The sequence below is a fragment of the Dendrobates tinctorius genome, unplaced genomic scaffold (genome assembly GCF_039654945.1).
Source record: "Dendrobates tinctorius isolate UK_male_01 unplaced genomic scaffold, ASM3965494v1 ptg000199l, whole genome shotgun sequence".
Taxonomy (NCBI): domain Eukaryota; kingdom Metazoa; phylum Chordata; class Amphibia; order Anura; family Dendrobatidae; genus Dendrobates; species Dendrobates tinctorius.
In genome coordinates this window covers 13588843-13604695 of record NW_027361866.1, presented here as the reverse complement: position 1 = coordinate 13604695, position 15853 = coordinate 13588843, and the positions used below count along the sequence as shown (strand labels likewise).

The 15853-nt window shown below is 39.7% G+C and overlaps 1 protein-coding gene across 5 annotated transcripts in view; it reads left to right on the top strand.

Annotated features, from left to right (window-relative positions):
- Window positions 1-10394, top strand: part of MLPH (melanophilin) — a 166049-nt gene extending 155655 nt beyond the window's left edge. For all 5 annotated transcript variants that reach the window (XM_073553274.1, XM_073553277.1, XM_073553275.1 and 2 more), the window contains 4 exons: window positions 522-617; window positions 4442-4493; window positions 7935-8026; window positions 8333-10394. In XM_073553274.1, the coding sequence (XP_073409375.1) occupies window positions 522-617; window positions 4442-4493; window positions 7935-8026; window positions 8333-8356 (264 nt within the window). In that variant the 3' untranslated portion in view covers window positions 8357-10394. The remainder of the gene's footprint in view (window positions 1-521; window positions 618-4441; window positions 4494-7934; window positions 8027-8332) is intronic.
- Window positions 10395-15853: the final 5459 nt, after the last annotated feature.

The window sequence follows — 15853 nt, the reverse complement described above, 5'->3', positions numbered from 1 at the left end:
CCACCATCCCATGCCTACCACATGACTTTTTGACTTTTTTTATTTTATTTTATACTTTTCTTATTGATTTATTGGTTACAAGACAGCTGTAAAAACATTTCTTGAGAGCTGCATGTAACCCGGTGCATTCCTAAGACTCATATTTTCAAGGGACATTTAAAACTGGAGCTGTCCTTCCAAAAAATGGCCGTGTGTTGCCTATTAAACAATTGTGGACTTGGGCAGGTCAAATGTGCAAGTTTATTTAAAGGAGATGGGAAAATAAGCAACTGCTGGACATGTTTTATCTCCCATGGGAACCATGTTCAACTCCAGCATGCCTGCTGTTCCCTGTGACTTGTTTCCATGTCGGGTGGCCTCTATACACCTTAGATAACCTAACCTGCCAAAATTAGTGGATTGGACATTTTTTCTGCATCTCATAGACACATTTAAAATATTTTCATATTACAAAATATTTTGTTGACTTTCTATTCTCACGTTTGTTAAAGTTAAAATGCTTTCCATATATTATCCACCAGATGATGAGTACCCCTGCTATATCCAGAAGTACCGAGCCATTCCAGTCTTCACCGCCGGAATTACCTAGCCTTACGTCAACACCCAGTGAAGCGAAGGTTAGCTCCCTCTTTTATCTAATAGTAATTCTTTTGCATTTTTTGAATAGTTATGACTGGGTAAAAATGATAGTGTGGTGATACTAATGGAACACAAAGCGTAACTTCAGGGGGTTGTCAAATACTTTTAAAAGTTTCCTCATTGCGCTCAGGCTCAGAAAAATAAAAATAAAATAAAACATACTCCCCTAACAAGCACCGCTCCTGCATTCTGCTGCTGGTGTCCGAGCTTCCTATTCCAATGGAGTCACCATTCAGCGACATTTTTCATAGACTTATAGAAAGGAGAAGGTGGAGAAATATTTTTTAAAGTGTTTCTCATTTGAGAACACCTGATAAAACTCAAACCAAACTCTAGTAGAGAAAACTGTCACTGACCAAACCAATTTGGTGACGCAACAGCGATCTCGCTACATGTGACACATAGCGGCGATCGGGCCCCTGCTGCGATGTAGCTGATCGTGCTCAAATGTCCTGGGCCATTTTTTGATCGCTGGTGTCCCGCTAGCCAGCATGCATCGCTGTGCTTGACAGGGACAACAACGAACGACCTCAATACTACAGGTCTGAGAGACAGGGTCCCAACGACCGTCATATCGTTCCGTATCGTTGCTGTGTCGCTGTTGTGATCTGACTGTTTGACATCTCATGAAACAGCAAAAAGAGCAAAGAGGTTTACCCGTACAGGCCTCCAGACAAATGCACTATCAGGATGCAGTGGATCCATATCGTTAAGATGGCAACACAGGTGCATGAATACCGATATAAAACAACCACTCGCAGCCTACCAATATATGGAGGGGGCGGTTGCCTGGTATGTTAATGCACAGCAAAACACTTGTATGCGGCGCTGTTCACACTATGGCCATGCACAGCATCCAGCCAAGCCTAGTAGTGACACCCTTCTATTAGCTCAGGCGGGCTGGCCCAGCGCTATCAAAATGCATGCCATGTGTACAGACGCCGCAGTTTACAAGACCAGATGGGCCCATCTGCACCCTGAATAAAAAGTGCAAAAAACACATTAAAAAAAATGTGGAGTATTAGCTGATATTTTGGCCAAAATACGTGAGCCCGTAACCTACGTCAAAGATCTCCACGTTTACGGGTACCTAACACTAATCCTAAGACTAATAAAGCACAAAAAGAGGACTTGAAAGTCCACCAATAATATTAGACTTACGATTAGTGTTAGGTACCCGTAAACGTGGAGATCTTTGACGTAGAATTGAATTGAAGAATTCTACTACAACGTCAACATAGCAGTGCTCACCTGCTGGCCGTAGGGTTAATGGCGATAGCTGGCATGAGCGCACTGCTATATTTACATTTTAGCACAATTCTTGAATAAAATGGCACCGTAGTTAGCGCGTGCACATCTCGCCATATCTGGTGCCATTTTGTTGAAGACATTATTTGCAAATTTGCATACAGTGTGTTCAATAAAATGGTGCCATATATGGTATGTTGACGCGCTGAATCTAGTGCCACACTGCGCAGGCTCCCCCTCCATCCCTACTTCTGGCAGAAGGACACATCCACCGTTATATATAAGATTTCATCCAGACCCCTTACGCCTCCTTTCAGTCAGGACAGAAGAGGATGGATCATCATATGCACAGAAAGACACAGTTCAGAACATCATGCTACTTTGTCATATTTTCCTATGGAAACCTGATGAAATAACATGACCCCCATGTTTCTGGGCATATTTTTACCATCACTGAGACACCAAATATGACTATGGATATATCTATATTTTGAGAGAAATATATATATATATATAGAGAGAGAGAGAGAGAAATTCTTTTATAGAGGGTAAATCTGGCTTTTCCATTTCTACCATGTCCCTGGTTCAGTGGAGATGTCCAGTCTTTCTTAGGGGCAATAATCTTCCCCATTGATGTAGCACCACTTTGCTTACAAAGAAATACACAGCAAAGGTTTGCTCTTCCATAAACTGTCAGCTACTAATTTATCTACACACAGAGGAAGATGCTTCAGTGATTTTGAGTTTTCATTTATCTGATCCATAACTCAAGTCATCACAATGACAGATGAAAAATAAGCATGAAACCAGTAATATACAACCAAAACTTCAAATAAGTTGTTACACTGTGTAAAATGGAAAGAAAACAAAAATGCAATGATTGGAATATCTCTTCTAGGCATATTTTAAACACAACATACATCAAAATATGAAAATGTGACATTTTCCATTTTATTTTTTTTAAATGATTTAATTTAGAAATTGATGGCAGCAACACATTTGAAAAACGTTAGGACAGCGCCATTACTACTATTGTGTAGCATCTGCGCTTTTTACAACAGTCTGTAATCAACTGAGAAGTAAGGAGACCACTGTAATTTCTGGAGTTTTAGGAGAGGAATGTTCTTGTCTGATAAAAAAATTCAAACTGCACAATAGTGTTGGATCCTGAGTTTTTGTTTCATAATGCACAAAATGTTTTCTATTGGTGAAAGATCTGGACGTCAGGTGGACAGTTCATTAACTAAACTCTCCTTCTGTGGAACCATGCTGTTGTGATGGACGCAGGATCTGGTTTAGCTGAAATTTGCAAGGTCTTCCCTGAAACAAATGTTGTCTGGATGGGAAAAGATATTGTTCTAAAATCTCTACATTGTGCTCAGCGTTAATAGTGCCTTTCATGTGTAAACTGCCCATGCCATAGGCACTAATGCAACACCATACCATCAGAGATGATGGCTTTTGACCTGCGCTGATAGCAAGCTGGATGGTCCCTCTCCTCTTGAGTCCACAGGACATGGCGACCACGGTTTCCATAAAAATTTCATAATTTGATTTATCTGACCAAAGAACAGTTTTCCATTTTGTCTCCGTCCATTTTCAATGAACTTTCGCTCTGAGAAGACTTGAACATTTCTGGATTGTGTTGAACAAGCTTTCACTTGATTTGTGGATCGCACAGTGATATGTGTTCACTGACAATGATTTCTAGAAGTATTTCTGAGTCAAATAATTTTCATGACTAAATCATACCTGCTTTAAATGCAGTGCCTCCTGAGGGCTCCTCGATCACTAGCATCCAACAAAAATGGCCATCAGCCTTCACCCTTGTGGACATGGATTTCTCCATAATCTCTGAATCTTTTGATGATATTATCTAGTGCAGACGGAGGGCTCTGCAAAGTCTTTGCAATCTAAGGACTTTTTTTTTTTTAAATTGTTCCATAAGTTTTAGACCACTGTTCAGAGATCCGTGAACCTGTAACCGTCTTTGCTTCTCAGAGACTTTGTCTCTCTCTAACATGCTCTTTTTACATGCAGTCAAATGACTTCGTTGAAAATTGACCCTTCAGCTGTTTTTCATGAGTACCACTTAAGTTCCCAGTCTCTTTAACTTTATCCCAACTTTTTTGAGATGTGTAGCTGCCATCAATTTTCAAATCAGTGAATTTTTTTTAAAATGAAATGTAGAAATGCTTAGTTTTTACCTTCTGAACTTTGTTCTATGTTCTGTTGTGAATAAATTAAGGTTGTAAGAGATTTTCAAATCATTTCATTTTTGTTTTCTTACATTTTAAACAGTGTTCCAACTTATTTGGAAATTGTTATATCTCTTTTCTTGATCTTTAATCTTTTTGACTTGCATATGTAAAAATTAAAATTGTAATCAGATTAGACGTAAAGTTTAAAAAAAAATCATTCCCAAATATTTGTTATTTTGTAGGCCACTGTAGGTATATATATATATATATATATATATATATATATATATATATATATATATATTAAGAGTGAAATACTTAATTACTTCTATGTATCTGTCCTCTTTACGTAGATTCTGACAATGCAACAAGCTCTAAGAAAAAAGTTTGACTCCGATGCAGCAGGTGAGTGTGCCAGCTTCTACAGTCTAAATCTTACTGTATGCAGACAATTGTTTTACATTTTCTGAGTATCCAGAGTCAAGAATATTATTTTTAGCAAGAAAGGGTATTGCAACAGATCTAAAAATGCTTCATTCCACTATCCGAGCATTTTAGGGAAAAGGGTCATTACATTTGTCCTACAGAACACAGGCCCTCATACAGCCATGACTATGGAAAAAAGTTATGACTCTTAGATGAAGAGAAGGAAAAAAATGAAAGTGCAAAAAATAAAAAATTGGCTGTGGAGGAAAAAGGCTTAAAAAAGCTTTATATATTTTAAACAAAAAACATGTCTTCTTGAATCTCATTCTGTAATATGCTTTAACAACTGATGAAGTTCCTCTCCCTATAAACATTCATGGACTGTCTTCCTGTACTCATAGATAAAGGAGACTCCTGACCCAGGGTTTATACTCTGATGTCGAACATTAGTAATAAACTAACTGGACGAGTTGACCTGAATGTCTTCAATTAACCTCCCTATAATGTTCTGATTTCATAGAAGCTTATCTGAATGTGATTACTGATGTCCTCTCATCTGAATCATTCTCCTTTATGACAAATGGAGCAAAAATGCACAAGTACATTTTTATAGTTATAAACTCATGTCTACTGCTCCCAGGCTCATACTTGCCTGGCCCCTTGTCCGTCTTTGCATCGTGGCCTACAACAATTGCAAGGCATATAGCTTTCACATGTGCCTAGGCCTACATTTCAAACAAAGTGGGGAAGAACAGGATCCAGATTATACTTTAATAAAAAATAGTCTGGGAAAGATGAGTGGATAACAAGTTTGAAGGCCTCAGGACATAAAGAGGTGAGTCAGTGGAGTTACAGTCCCATCAGAAATGAGATCACCTTGTTGGTGGATGAGCTTATACAATATTGATCAAACTAAACAAAACAGCTCACTTTCTTTACTTTATTATTATTTTTATTATTATTTATTTTAAGGAACCACTAATTCCATGGTGCTTTAACTGTAAAAAGGGTTACATAATTATTAAATAAATAAAATAAACAAACTGACAGGTACAGAGGTTGAGAGGTCCATGCCCTCAAAGGTTTACAATCTACAGAGTAATGGGGTAGGAGGCAGTAGGTTGGGGTTTTGCTCAGGTGGTAGTGAAGTGGCAGCAGTGTTATTGCATGCTGCAGGCTTTCCTTTAGAGATGAGTTTTCAGGTTGTGTCTGAAGATTCCCAATGTGGGAGACAATCAGGCGTGCCGAGTCACTGACTTCCAAAGGATGGCCGATGCTCAGGAATAATCTTGGAGGTAAGGAATATACGAGAGCAGAAAAGAGAAGGGGGTTTTATGAGGAGCAGAGATTACTTGGGGGAAGTTATTGGGAGATTAGATTGGAGATGCATGGGGACAGATTATGGACAGTCTTGTAAATGATTGTTAGTAGTTTAAAAATGGGTTCGCTGGAGGATAGGAAGCCAGTGAAGGGATTGACGGAGATGAAGAGTAGTGGGAAGAGAGGGTAATTAATCAGGCAGCAGAGTTAAGGATTTGTTGGAGAGGTCAAAGAGTGTTAGTAGGGAAGTAACACATGAGGACATTGCAATTGTTCAGGTGGGAGATGAGTGCATGCACTAATATATTAGTAGGTTTTGGGTTGAGGAATGGACAAAATCTGGAAATATTTTAGAGTTAAAGACAGCAGGAGGTGGAAAGAGTTTGGATTTTCTCTTGAGCTGCAGTGACTTTTTTCCCTTCTACCAATTCAGATTAGCATGGTGATTCATAAATGAGGAGGTGAAAGAAGAGTAATGATGGTAGATCCATCCATGCATGTTTAGGGGAGTTATGCGTATGCTCGGCTATTCGTCTTCAGGTGCCGTGCTTTTAAGAGTTTTTAAGAACAAATGTTAAAAGTGATAAAATTAAAGCAAACAATAGGTTAAGACTGTAAATAAAAATCTGGGACAAAAGTCTTGAGGCTGACAAGGTCAGATAACAAGGTAAGGGTGCTTTTACACTGCACTTTGTCCCACATTTAAAGGTCCCTTCGGGGCTTACGTGCAAACCCCCTTCCACCCCTGCAAAATGGGACGTGGCCTTTTGCGCCGATGGGGTCATTCACTATAATGGCGATGACTGTCTACTGTGTCTCAGTGTCTGCCTCCAGTAGGAATATATGCCTGAAAATGATGCGCATCAGAGCATATGTTGCCTGTCGGCACCATTATATTCAATGGCCCCGCTGGTGCATTAGCCTGATTCCCGTTTTGTGGGGGTTCGGATGTGAGCCCTGATGGGACTGAACGTGGCAAATGTAAAAGGGGCCTCGCGCTGTTCTCACCTGATTTGGCATGCACCTCAGAAGTATAGTTTGGGTAATACATAGTGATTGACTCGCTACTTTACCTGGAAAAATTGTTGTAACATCTAAAAGACAGTTGGCTGTACTGAAGTTTGGACTGTACATGCTTTGGTTCATGAGAATTGAGCTGGCAATGAACCTCAGTGACGGCGACAAGAAACATTCCCGCGCCGAGTGATCTTGCTGACTTTTTGTCCCGCCGGTCTTCTCCACTACAAGATAGACTTGTTACATGCCTTTCATGCACGTCAATAGGTTATGTGTGGTGTTTGCGTATCACTACTACCAAATTCCTTCTTCATTTGTTAACATTGTACAGATACAGTTTGGAGTAGCATGCTTTCATTGTGAAAACTTATTGAAAAACTGAGTCCTTAAAGAAGTGCTAAAATGAGTTTCTAAAAACATTTGGAGGTTGAAATCCACTGTCCAATCCATGTATTGAAGCCTTCTTTGATGACAGTCATCTCCAAGGGACTGTAGCCACCAAGATCTCCTGATTTAATACTGCCATTTTTTTTCCTTTGGGACCATTTCAAAGTTCTGGTGTACAGTAACAAGCCAAGAACATTACAGGGTCTCCGAGAGAACATCCAGCAAGAAATTCAGGCTGTGACCTCAGACCTTCTGCGGAATACATTCAATAATATGGAACAGCGCGTGCAGGTGTGTTTGGAAGCAATGGTGGACATTTTCAAAACCCGCTTTAAAACATCCGTTTCTTATGAACCAAGGCATGTACAGTCCAAATTTCAGTACTATGGATAGTCTCTTTTAGACTCTAAAGCGATTTTTTTCCAGGTTAAGTAGCGAGTGAATCACCCTGTACTTTAAGTGTACCTCTCAACATATGAATTAGATGGAACCCACTATCTGATCAGTATGTTATTAATATTGAAGTCCTGGACATCCCCTTCAAATGTCTACTGCATGTAGCCTCATAGGTAAGCCAAAAAGATTTAGAAAGATAATGGATAATAAAAGTTTGCAGGCTGGTCTACAGTCCAAATCTAAACAATAGAAATAATATGTATTTTTATAACCTCTGTTGAATCTCCCTTTGTTATGCAGATGGTTCCTTTGAGCGAAACGCGTTGTACCGCGGCTCCCTGACACAGCGCAATCCAAATGGGAAGAACCGGAAACTGGATCGTGTCTTTGCAGTAAGACTCATAGATTGATTACGGGTGGAGAAAGAAGTCTAAAACTTAAGATATAGTGGCTAAACCATCGTCACTTTTATTTTTGTATTGTACAAGTACCGTACATATTACTCATCATAGCACAAGTATATAACAGTCTTCAGTCCAATTCATTAATAAGCCTCTTTTAATGGAATATTGAACCCTGATGAGGAACTGAACTAGTGATCTGAGCCGATGCCTGGAGGTTGGGTGATAGGTTATGTAATACACAGAACAAGAGTCATTATGTCTCACTTGTGTCATTACAATGTACTTGTCTTGCAGAAACCTGTTCTCAGCCAGAGATGAAACAAAGATCAAAGTCTTCTTCAAATGCGGTGGCTTCTTCTGCTTTATTAACACCAGAAAGGATTAAGCTTGCAGCAGCCGATATACAGCCGTGTCTTCTATACGTGCCTGGAATTAGGGATATTCACAGCCCACTAATAAATGCCGTTTGAATTGTGTCCTATGAAAAAAGTTAACAAATCCAAAAGTGTTCTATCTACTGATAAAATTGACCAATTCTGCAAAATAGAAATAAAAACAACACAAACTTTCTCATATACTGAACTTGGATCTCTACTAGATTTTCAACTATAATGTAAAATGGTGAATCTGAACTCTAGACTTATCTGGAGGAAGATATGCATGTGTATATAAAGAGGAGGTAAAGGGACAGATTTGTCAGAATTATCAACCCTTCTATAGTGGTATAAAGAACAAAGAAAGTTTAATAAAATGATACCTTGATATCTGTGATCTGATGACTTCTTCCAGAGAAATCCACAATCATGTTGATATGTAAATGAGCTGTTAAGATCTATAGATGAGACATAGATGGCCCTGAGAATATGCAGAGATTATTGTAAATGAAACGTGTAGTTACCAGTGTGAGACATATAATGACTGACAGTCTGCTCTCCTGATCTACATGTCTCACACTGATAATGTCCCCTTTCATTTCAATAAGCGATGGAGACAGATTCTCATGGAGATCTATGTCCGGCCCATAGATCTTAACAGCTTTTTTACATATGGAGAAAATGTGGATTTCTTTGGAATAAGACATCGGATCACAGATAGTATCGTTTCATTCACATTTCTATGACCTACGTGCCCATAGAGCTCACTTTGAAGGGTTGATCCTACGGACAGATTCCCTTTAAATGGGTTGTCCAGAACTGAACTAAGGATAAGACGTAGATATAAGATCAGTGAGGTTCCTAAACCTAGCAATCCCACCAATCAGCTGAAAACCGAAAACACAGCAGTCCTGTACATTGCTGAGTGACAGCTACCGAGTGCTGCACTTTTTATGCTGTTCAAATGAATAGGAAACTTCATCAGTGCCCATTAAGCATTGTACCGGGTTGCTGTGTTCCGCCCCGGACTAATAAGTGGGAGTGCTGGGTGTCTGACCCCCTCCAATCTCACATTGGTGACTTAACCTACAGATAGGTCATCAGTATGTCGGCCCTGGACAATCCTTTTAACAGAAAAGAAGAGCAGCATGAAATGATAGACATCTCAGTATGTAAATAATATATAGCCAAAACCGTGTCACGTGGAGATAGGCAATCCATAATTAGATGCTTGTTGAAATATTCACCATTTTCCATGCATGCATACAAAATAATCTTAGAATAGATTTTATTTTACAGTTTGTACAAAATTTATTTTTCGGCAATTGCTTGTTCTTTCCCGGGCTGTAGTGAAGAGAACCAAAGAAAACCATGTTACATTGTGTCTATTGCTTTATGTCTGTATTTACATTGCGTCTGTATGTATAATCTTGCTCCAGAGAAATCATTGCCCTATAACCAGCAGTTACCTAAGAAGTTTAAAAAAAAAAAAAAAGGTTAAAAAAAACAATAGAAAACTATGTCCTCCTCCAACCATGGTGATTTCAGAAATAAAATGGGGTCTTGAACTAGTAGAAAAGTACAGCCACCTCATATTAGCAATTTAAACAGTTTTACTGACAATTTCCCCAACATAACACTACCATACCGCCATATGGTGCTGAGATAATACTGCCATACACAGCCTACAGAATAATTCCAGATGGTGCACAAATAATAAGCAGAATACAAATATAGAGCCAGGCCATATTCATTTGGTATTCACTGCCATTTTGGCTCTGCAAAAACAAAAATTTGTATTAGTCAGATTCTCAGACCATTGTTGGAGAAGACACACGAAGTTCCGGGAAACATCAAACATGAGTTCTCATAGGTGATTTATCAGCGAAGGTCACACTGGAGCACATTTTTTTTGTTTATTGTATGGTTTATATTGTGGATAGCGAATGAAATAAACAATAAAGAGAAATGAAAATGGCAAAGATGGTTGTGTTATATCCTGCACATACAGTACATCTCTCATATTGACACAAAGCATTGTTTGCAGCGGTACATTACTGTCTTTCTGGCACATGAGCAGAATTTTTAATTTATTATTTTTGGTTAAATAGCACCATTATATTCCGCAGAGCTTTACAGATATTCTTATTATCAATGTTCCCACTGAGTCTCACAATCAAAATTTTCTATCCGTATGTCTTTGGAGTGTTGGAGGAAACTGGCGCCAACATGGAGAGAACAAACGCCATGCAGATGTTGTCCTTGTTGGAATTTAAAGAGGACTTGTCACCATGTCAAAGTGTCCATTTTTGGTCTTATTTTATTCCTACTGCACGCGTGGGTATGCCAATTTTTTTTTTCTTTAAATCCATTACATAAAGCTAGAGACATTTTATCAACTGCTAATTTTTATGGTGTTCATGAAGGGGGCGTGGCTCACAAAGAAATTATGCATATCAGCCTGAAGACACACCACCAGAGATTCCTCTGAGCCACGCCCCCTTGGTAAAGACCATAATATTTTGCATTAGATAAAAAGGCCCATATCTCTGGAACTAGTATAGCAGGTTAAACAAAAAAAAAAGAATATTCAAGGGATCAATGGGAATGAAATAAGTGCAAAATCTGATGATTTGTGACCAGGTAACAAGTCCTCTTTGAGCTCAGATCTCCATCGCTTCAAAGCATCAGTGCCAACCACTGAGCACAGTTGGTTTGCAAATGAAGTAGCTTGTTTTTTTTTATATAACATTCTGTATTCTGCCACTGATGTATGTAGGGGAGATGGGTCTGAGGGATGTGAGCACTGTACAACTATGGGTGATAGGTTACTCGCTATTCTCGCCTCTTTAGGTGACCAGCTGCACGTGGGTGATCCAGGAAAAAATTTGCAGTAGATGAACTTTTAGATTGTTTATTGATAGTACTTTGACAAATGATGATGTTGAGATGTCAGGGAAGATTAAGGGATGAGCATCAGGTAGAAGATGGAGGATAGAGGTAGCAGGAGTATCCTCTCTTCAGCTCTGCCAACATGGCACTGACCAGAAAGAAAGGATACGAGGAAGAAGATAGGAAGAGTTATAGAAAAAGAGAGAGGCATGATGGGAGACATCAGCAATACCTGAGAACATATAATCATATAATAACAATGACCTCTAGATGGAATCAGAGGACAACAAATACTGTACATCAATCACTTTAACCCCTTAGTGACAGAGCCATTTTACAGCTTAATGACCAGGCCAATTTTTACAATTCTGACCACTGTCACTTTATGAGGTTATAACTCTGGAACGCTTTAACGGATCCCGCTGATTCTGAGATTATTTTTTCGTGACATATTGTACTTCATGTTAGTGGTAAAATTTCTTCGATATGTCTTGTGTTTATTTATGAAAAAATTGGAAATAAGGCGAAAATTTTGAAAATTTTGCAATTTTATAACTTTAAATTTTTATGCCCTTAAATCAGAGAGATGTGTCACATAAATTTCTTAATAAATAACATTTTCCACATGTCTACTTTACATCAGCACAATTTTGGAAACAAAATTTTTTTTTGTTAGGAAATGATAAGGGTTAAAAGTTGACAAGCGATTTCTCATTTTTACAACAAAATTTAGAAAAAACATTTTTTTTAGGGACCACATCATATTTAAAGTCATTTTGAGGGGTGTACATGACAGAAAAAACCCAAAAGTGACACCATTCTAAAAACTAGACCCCTCAAGGTGCTCACAACCACATTCATATTAACCCTTTATGTGCTTCACAGGAACTAAAGTAATGTGGAAGGAAAAAATTAACATTTAACTTTTTTTGCAAAATATTTAATTCAGAACCAATTTTTTTTATTTTCACAAGTGGTAAAAGAGAAAATAAACCACAAAATTTGTTGTGCAATTTCTCCTGAATACGCCAATACCCCATATGTGGGGGTAAACTACTTTTTCAGCGCACGGCAGAGTTTGCAAGGGAAGGAGCGCCGTTTGACTTTTTCAACGCAGAATTGGCTGGAATAGAGATCGGATGCCATGTTGCGTTCGGAGAGCCCCTAATGATCCTAAACAGTGGAAACCCCCAACAAGTGACTCCATTTTGGAAACTAGACCCCTTAAGGAACTTATCTAGATGTGTGGTGAGCATTTTGAACCTTCAAGTGCTTCACAGAAGTTTATAACGTAGAGCCATGAAAATAAAAAATCATTTTTTTTCCACAAAAATGATCTTTTCGCCCCCAAATTTTTATTTTTACCAGAGTAACAGGAGAAATCATACCCCCACAGCTGTTGTGCAATTTGTCCTGAGTATGCTGATACCCGATATGTGGGGGTAACCCACTGTTTGGGCGCAAGGCAGAGCTCAGAAGGGAAGGAGTACCGTTTAACAGAATTGGCTGGAATTGAGATTGGACGCCATGTCGCTTTTGGAGAGCCCCTGATGTGCCTAAACAGTGAAAAAAAAACACAAGTTACACCATATTGGAAACTAGACACCTGAAGGAGCTTATCTAGATATGTGGTGAGCACTTTGAACCCCCAAGTGCTTCACAGAAGTTTATAACACAGAGCAGTGAAAATAAAAAAATCACTTTTTTTTCCTCAAAAATGATTTTTCAGCCCACTATTTTTTATTTTCCTAATGGTAACAGGAGAAATTGGATGACAAAAGTTGTTGTGCAATTTGTCCTCAGTGCGCTGATCCCCCATATGTGGGGGGGACCACTGTCTGGGCACATGGGAGAGCTCGGAAGGGAAGGAGCACCATTTTGGAATGCAGACTTTGATGGAATGTTCTGTGGGTGTCATGTTGCGTTTGCAGAGCCCCTGATGTGCCTGAACAGTATAAACCCCCCCCACAAGTGACATTTTGGAAACTAGAACCCCTAAGGAACTTATCTAGATGTGTGGTGAGCATTTTGAACCCCCAAGTGCTCCACAGAAGTTTATAACGCAGAGCCGTGAAAATAAAAAGTCCTTTTTTAACACAAAAATGATTTTTTTAGCCCCAAATTTTTTTTATTTTCCCAAGGGTAACAGGAGAAATTAGACCCCCAAAGTTGGTAAATAGTGGAAACCCCTCAATTCTTGCGCCAACCCTAAACCCAACACACCCATAACCCTAATCCCAACGCTAACCCTAATCCCTACCCTAATCCTAATTCTAACCCTAATCCTAATTTGCCCTAACCCTAATTCTAACCCTAGCCCTAATCCTAGCCCTAACCCTAATTCCAACCCTAACCCTAATTCTAGCCCTAACCCTAATTCTAACCCTAGCCCTAACCCTAACCATAACCCTAACCCTAGCCCTAATGGAAAAATGAAAAAAAATATATTTTTTTTATTTCTGATCACTATGATAGTTTATCATAGTGATCAAAATGAATGAATGGAATCTGCTGGCCGGAGCCTGCAGATTCACGGCGGGTGCACTGTGCATGCGCCCGCCATTTTCTCTGGATCCAAGATGGCGGCGCCCACCGGAAGAAGCCGCAGGGACCCAGGACCACCGGGAGGTACAGGGGGATCGGGGACCTTATTTCTCTCTCCTCTGATGTGCGATCACATCAGAGGAAAGAGAAATTAAATGCAAAATTGCGGCTTTTTTTGCGGTCGCCGTTATAGGGTTAATAACGGCGATCGCAAAAGCGGGGTCGGTAAAAACTGACCCGATTCATGTTCTCTGGGGTCTCGGCTACCCCCGGCAGCCGAGACCCCGGAGAAAATCTGACACTGGGGGGCACTATTTACTTTCTCCACAGCGCCGTGAATTAACGGCGCTGTGGTTTAAGTACCCTTAATTACCGCCGTTAAAAGGCATATCGGCGGTCGTTAAGGGGTTAATGGTCCTTTTAATAGTTATAAACTCAGAAGGGGATAGCTGGACAGCACAGTTTGGTTCAACTATCACCTGAACAAGGGGATATGTAAACGTTGATTTGCAATTGGATAAATGTGAATTGAATTAACCCCTTAACGACCAGGGGTATTTCAGTTTTTGCTGTTTCGTTTTTTTTGCTCCCCTTCTTCCCAGAGCCATAACTTTTTTATTTTTTATTTTTTGGTCAATATGGCCATGTGTGGGCTTGTTTTTTGCGGGATGAATTATACTTTTGAACAACACCATTGGTTTTAACATATTGTGTACTGGAAAACAGGAAAAAAACTTGCAAGTTTTGTGAAATTGCAAAAAAGGTGCAATTGTAGAGTTTTTGTTTTTTTTACCATGTTCACTAAATGCTAAAACTGACCTGCCATTATGATTCTCCATGACATAACGAGCTCACAGACACCAAACATGTCTAGGTTCTTTTTTATGTAAGTGGTCGAAATGGGGGGTGATTTGAACCTTTATATTTTAATTTTTTTAATATTTTTTAAAACTTTTTCTTTTTACTTTTTGCATGCTTCAATAGTCTCCATGGGGGAGACTAGAAGCTGCCATAACCAGATCGGTTCTGCTACACACGCTACACACAGGCGATGATCAGAACACCTGTGTGTAGCAGAAATGCTCACTTGCTATGAGTGCTGACCACCAGGCGGCGCACATAGAAAACTGACTATAACAACCATGAAGGTCTGCAGGAGACCTCTGGTTGTCATGTTGACCCATCGGTGACCCGCCATCACGTGACGGGGTCACCAATGGACGAGATAAAGGACGGCATTCTGGTAAGCGCGAGTTAAATGCCTCCGCCAAAGAAATTGACAGCGGCACTTAACTAGGCCCCTATATTGAAGTAAAGTCCTCCTTCCTATAATAAATGCCTCCATCTTGTAATCGTGCCCTTATCTTGTAATAAAGTCCCCAGTTCTTGACCCTTACTGTAATAATGTCATCTGTCCTGGCCCTAATCCTGTAAAAATGTCCTCCATCCTCGACCCTTCTTGTAATAATGTCTTCCATCCTGGACTCTTCCTGTAATTATGTCCCCTGTCCTTGCTCCATCCTGTAGTAATGATCGCTGTCAAGAAATACAAATAAATGATTTTTCTTATATGCCCACACTCCTGCGGCAAGCAGTGTCCTCTTATTTCTCCATAGCCAATGGAGGGGGGTGAGGTAGCATATGGCGGTGATGTCATGCACCACCAGCAACGGACGGGCACGCTGACATCAGTTTCCAGGCCAGCCTCTGATTGAACAGTGGCCTGTATAGCTATTGCAGTCCACGGAGCTGGTGACACTCTGAACTGCAATACATTCCAAGCAGGCACATTCAGCTAAAAAGGCCGCAGGAGTCGGTGGGTTCCCTGTATTGGCCCAGTCATGGTTCACACACTCGGCGACCACGATCGTTACTCTTCTGACAAGATTATAGAGAAATTGCTCATTTTCACTCAATTTGAAAATGTCTTTACTAACTGTGATCTGTTCATATTGTCGCTCTCTTTGTTGTCTGGACTGCCAATTGTTGACGGCAGCTGTGCAGA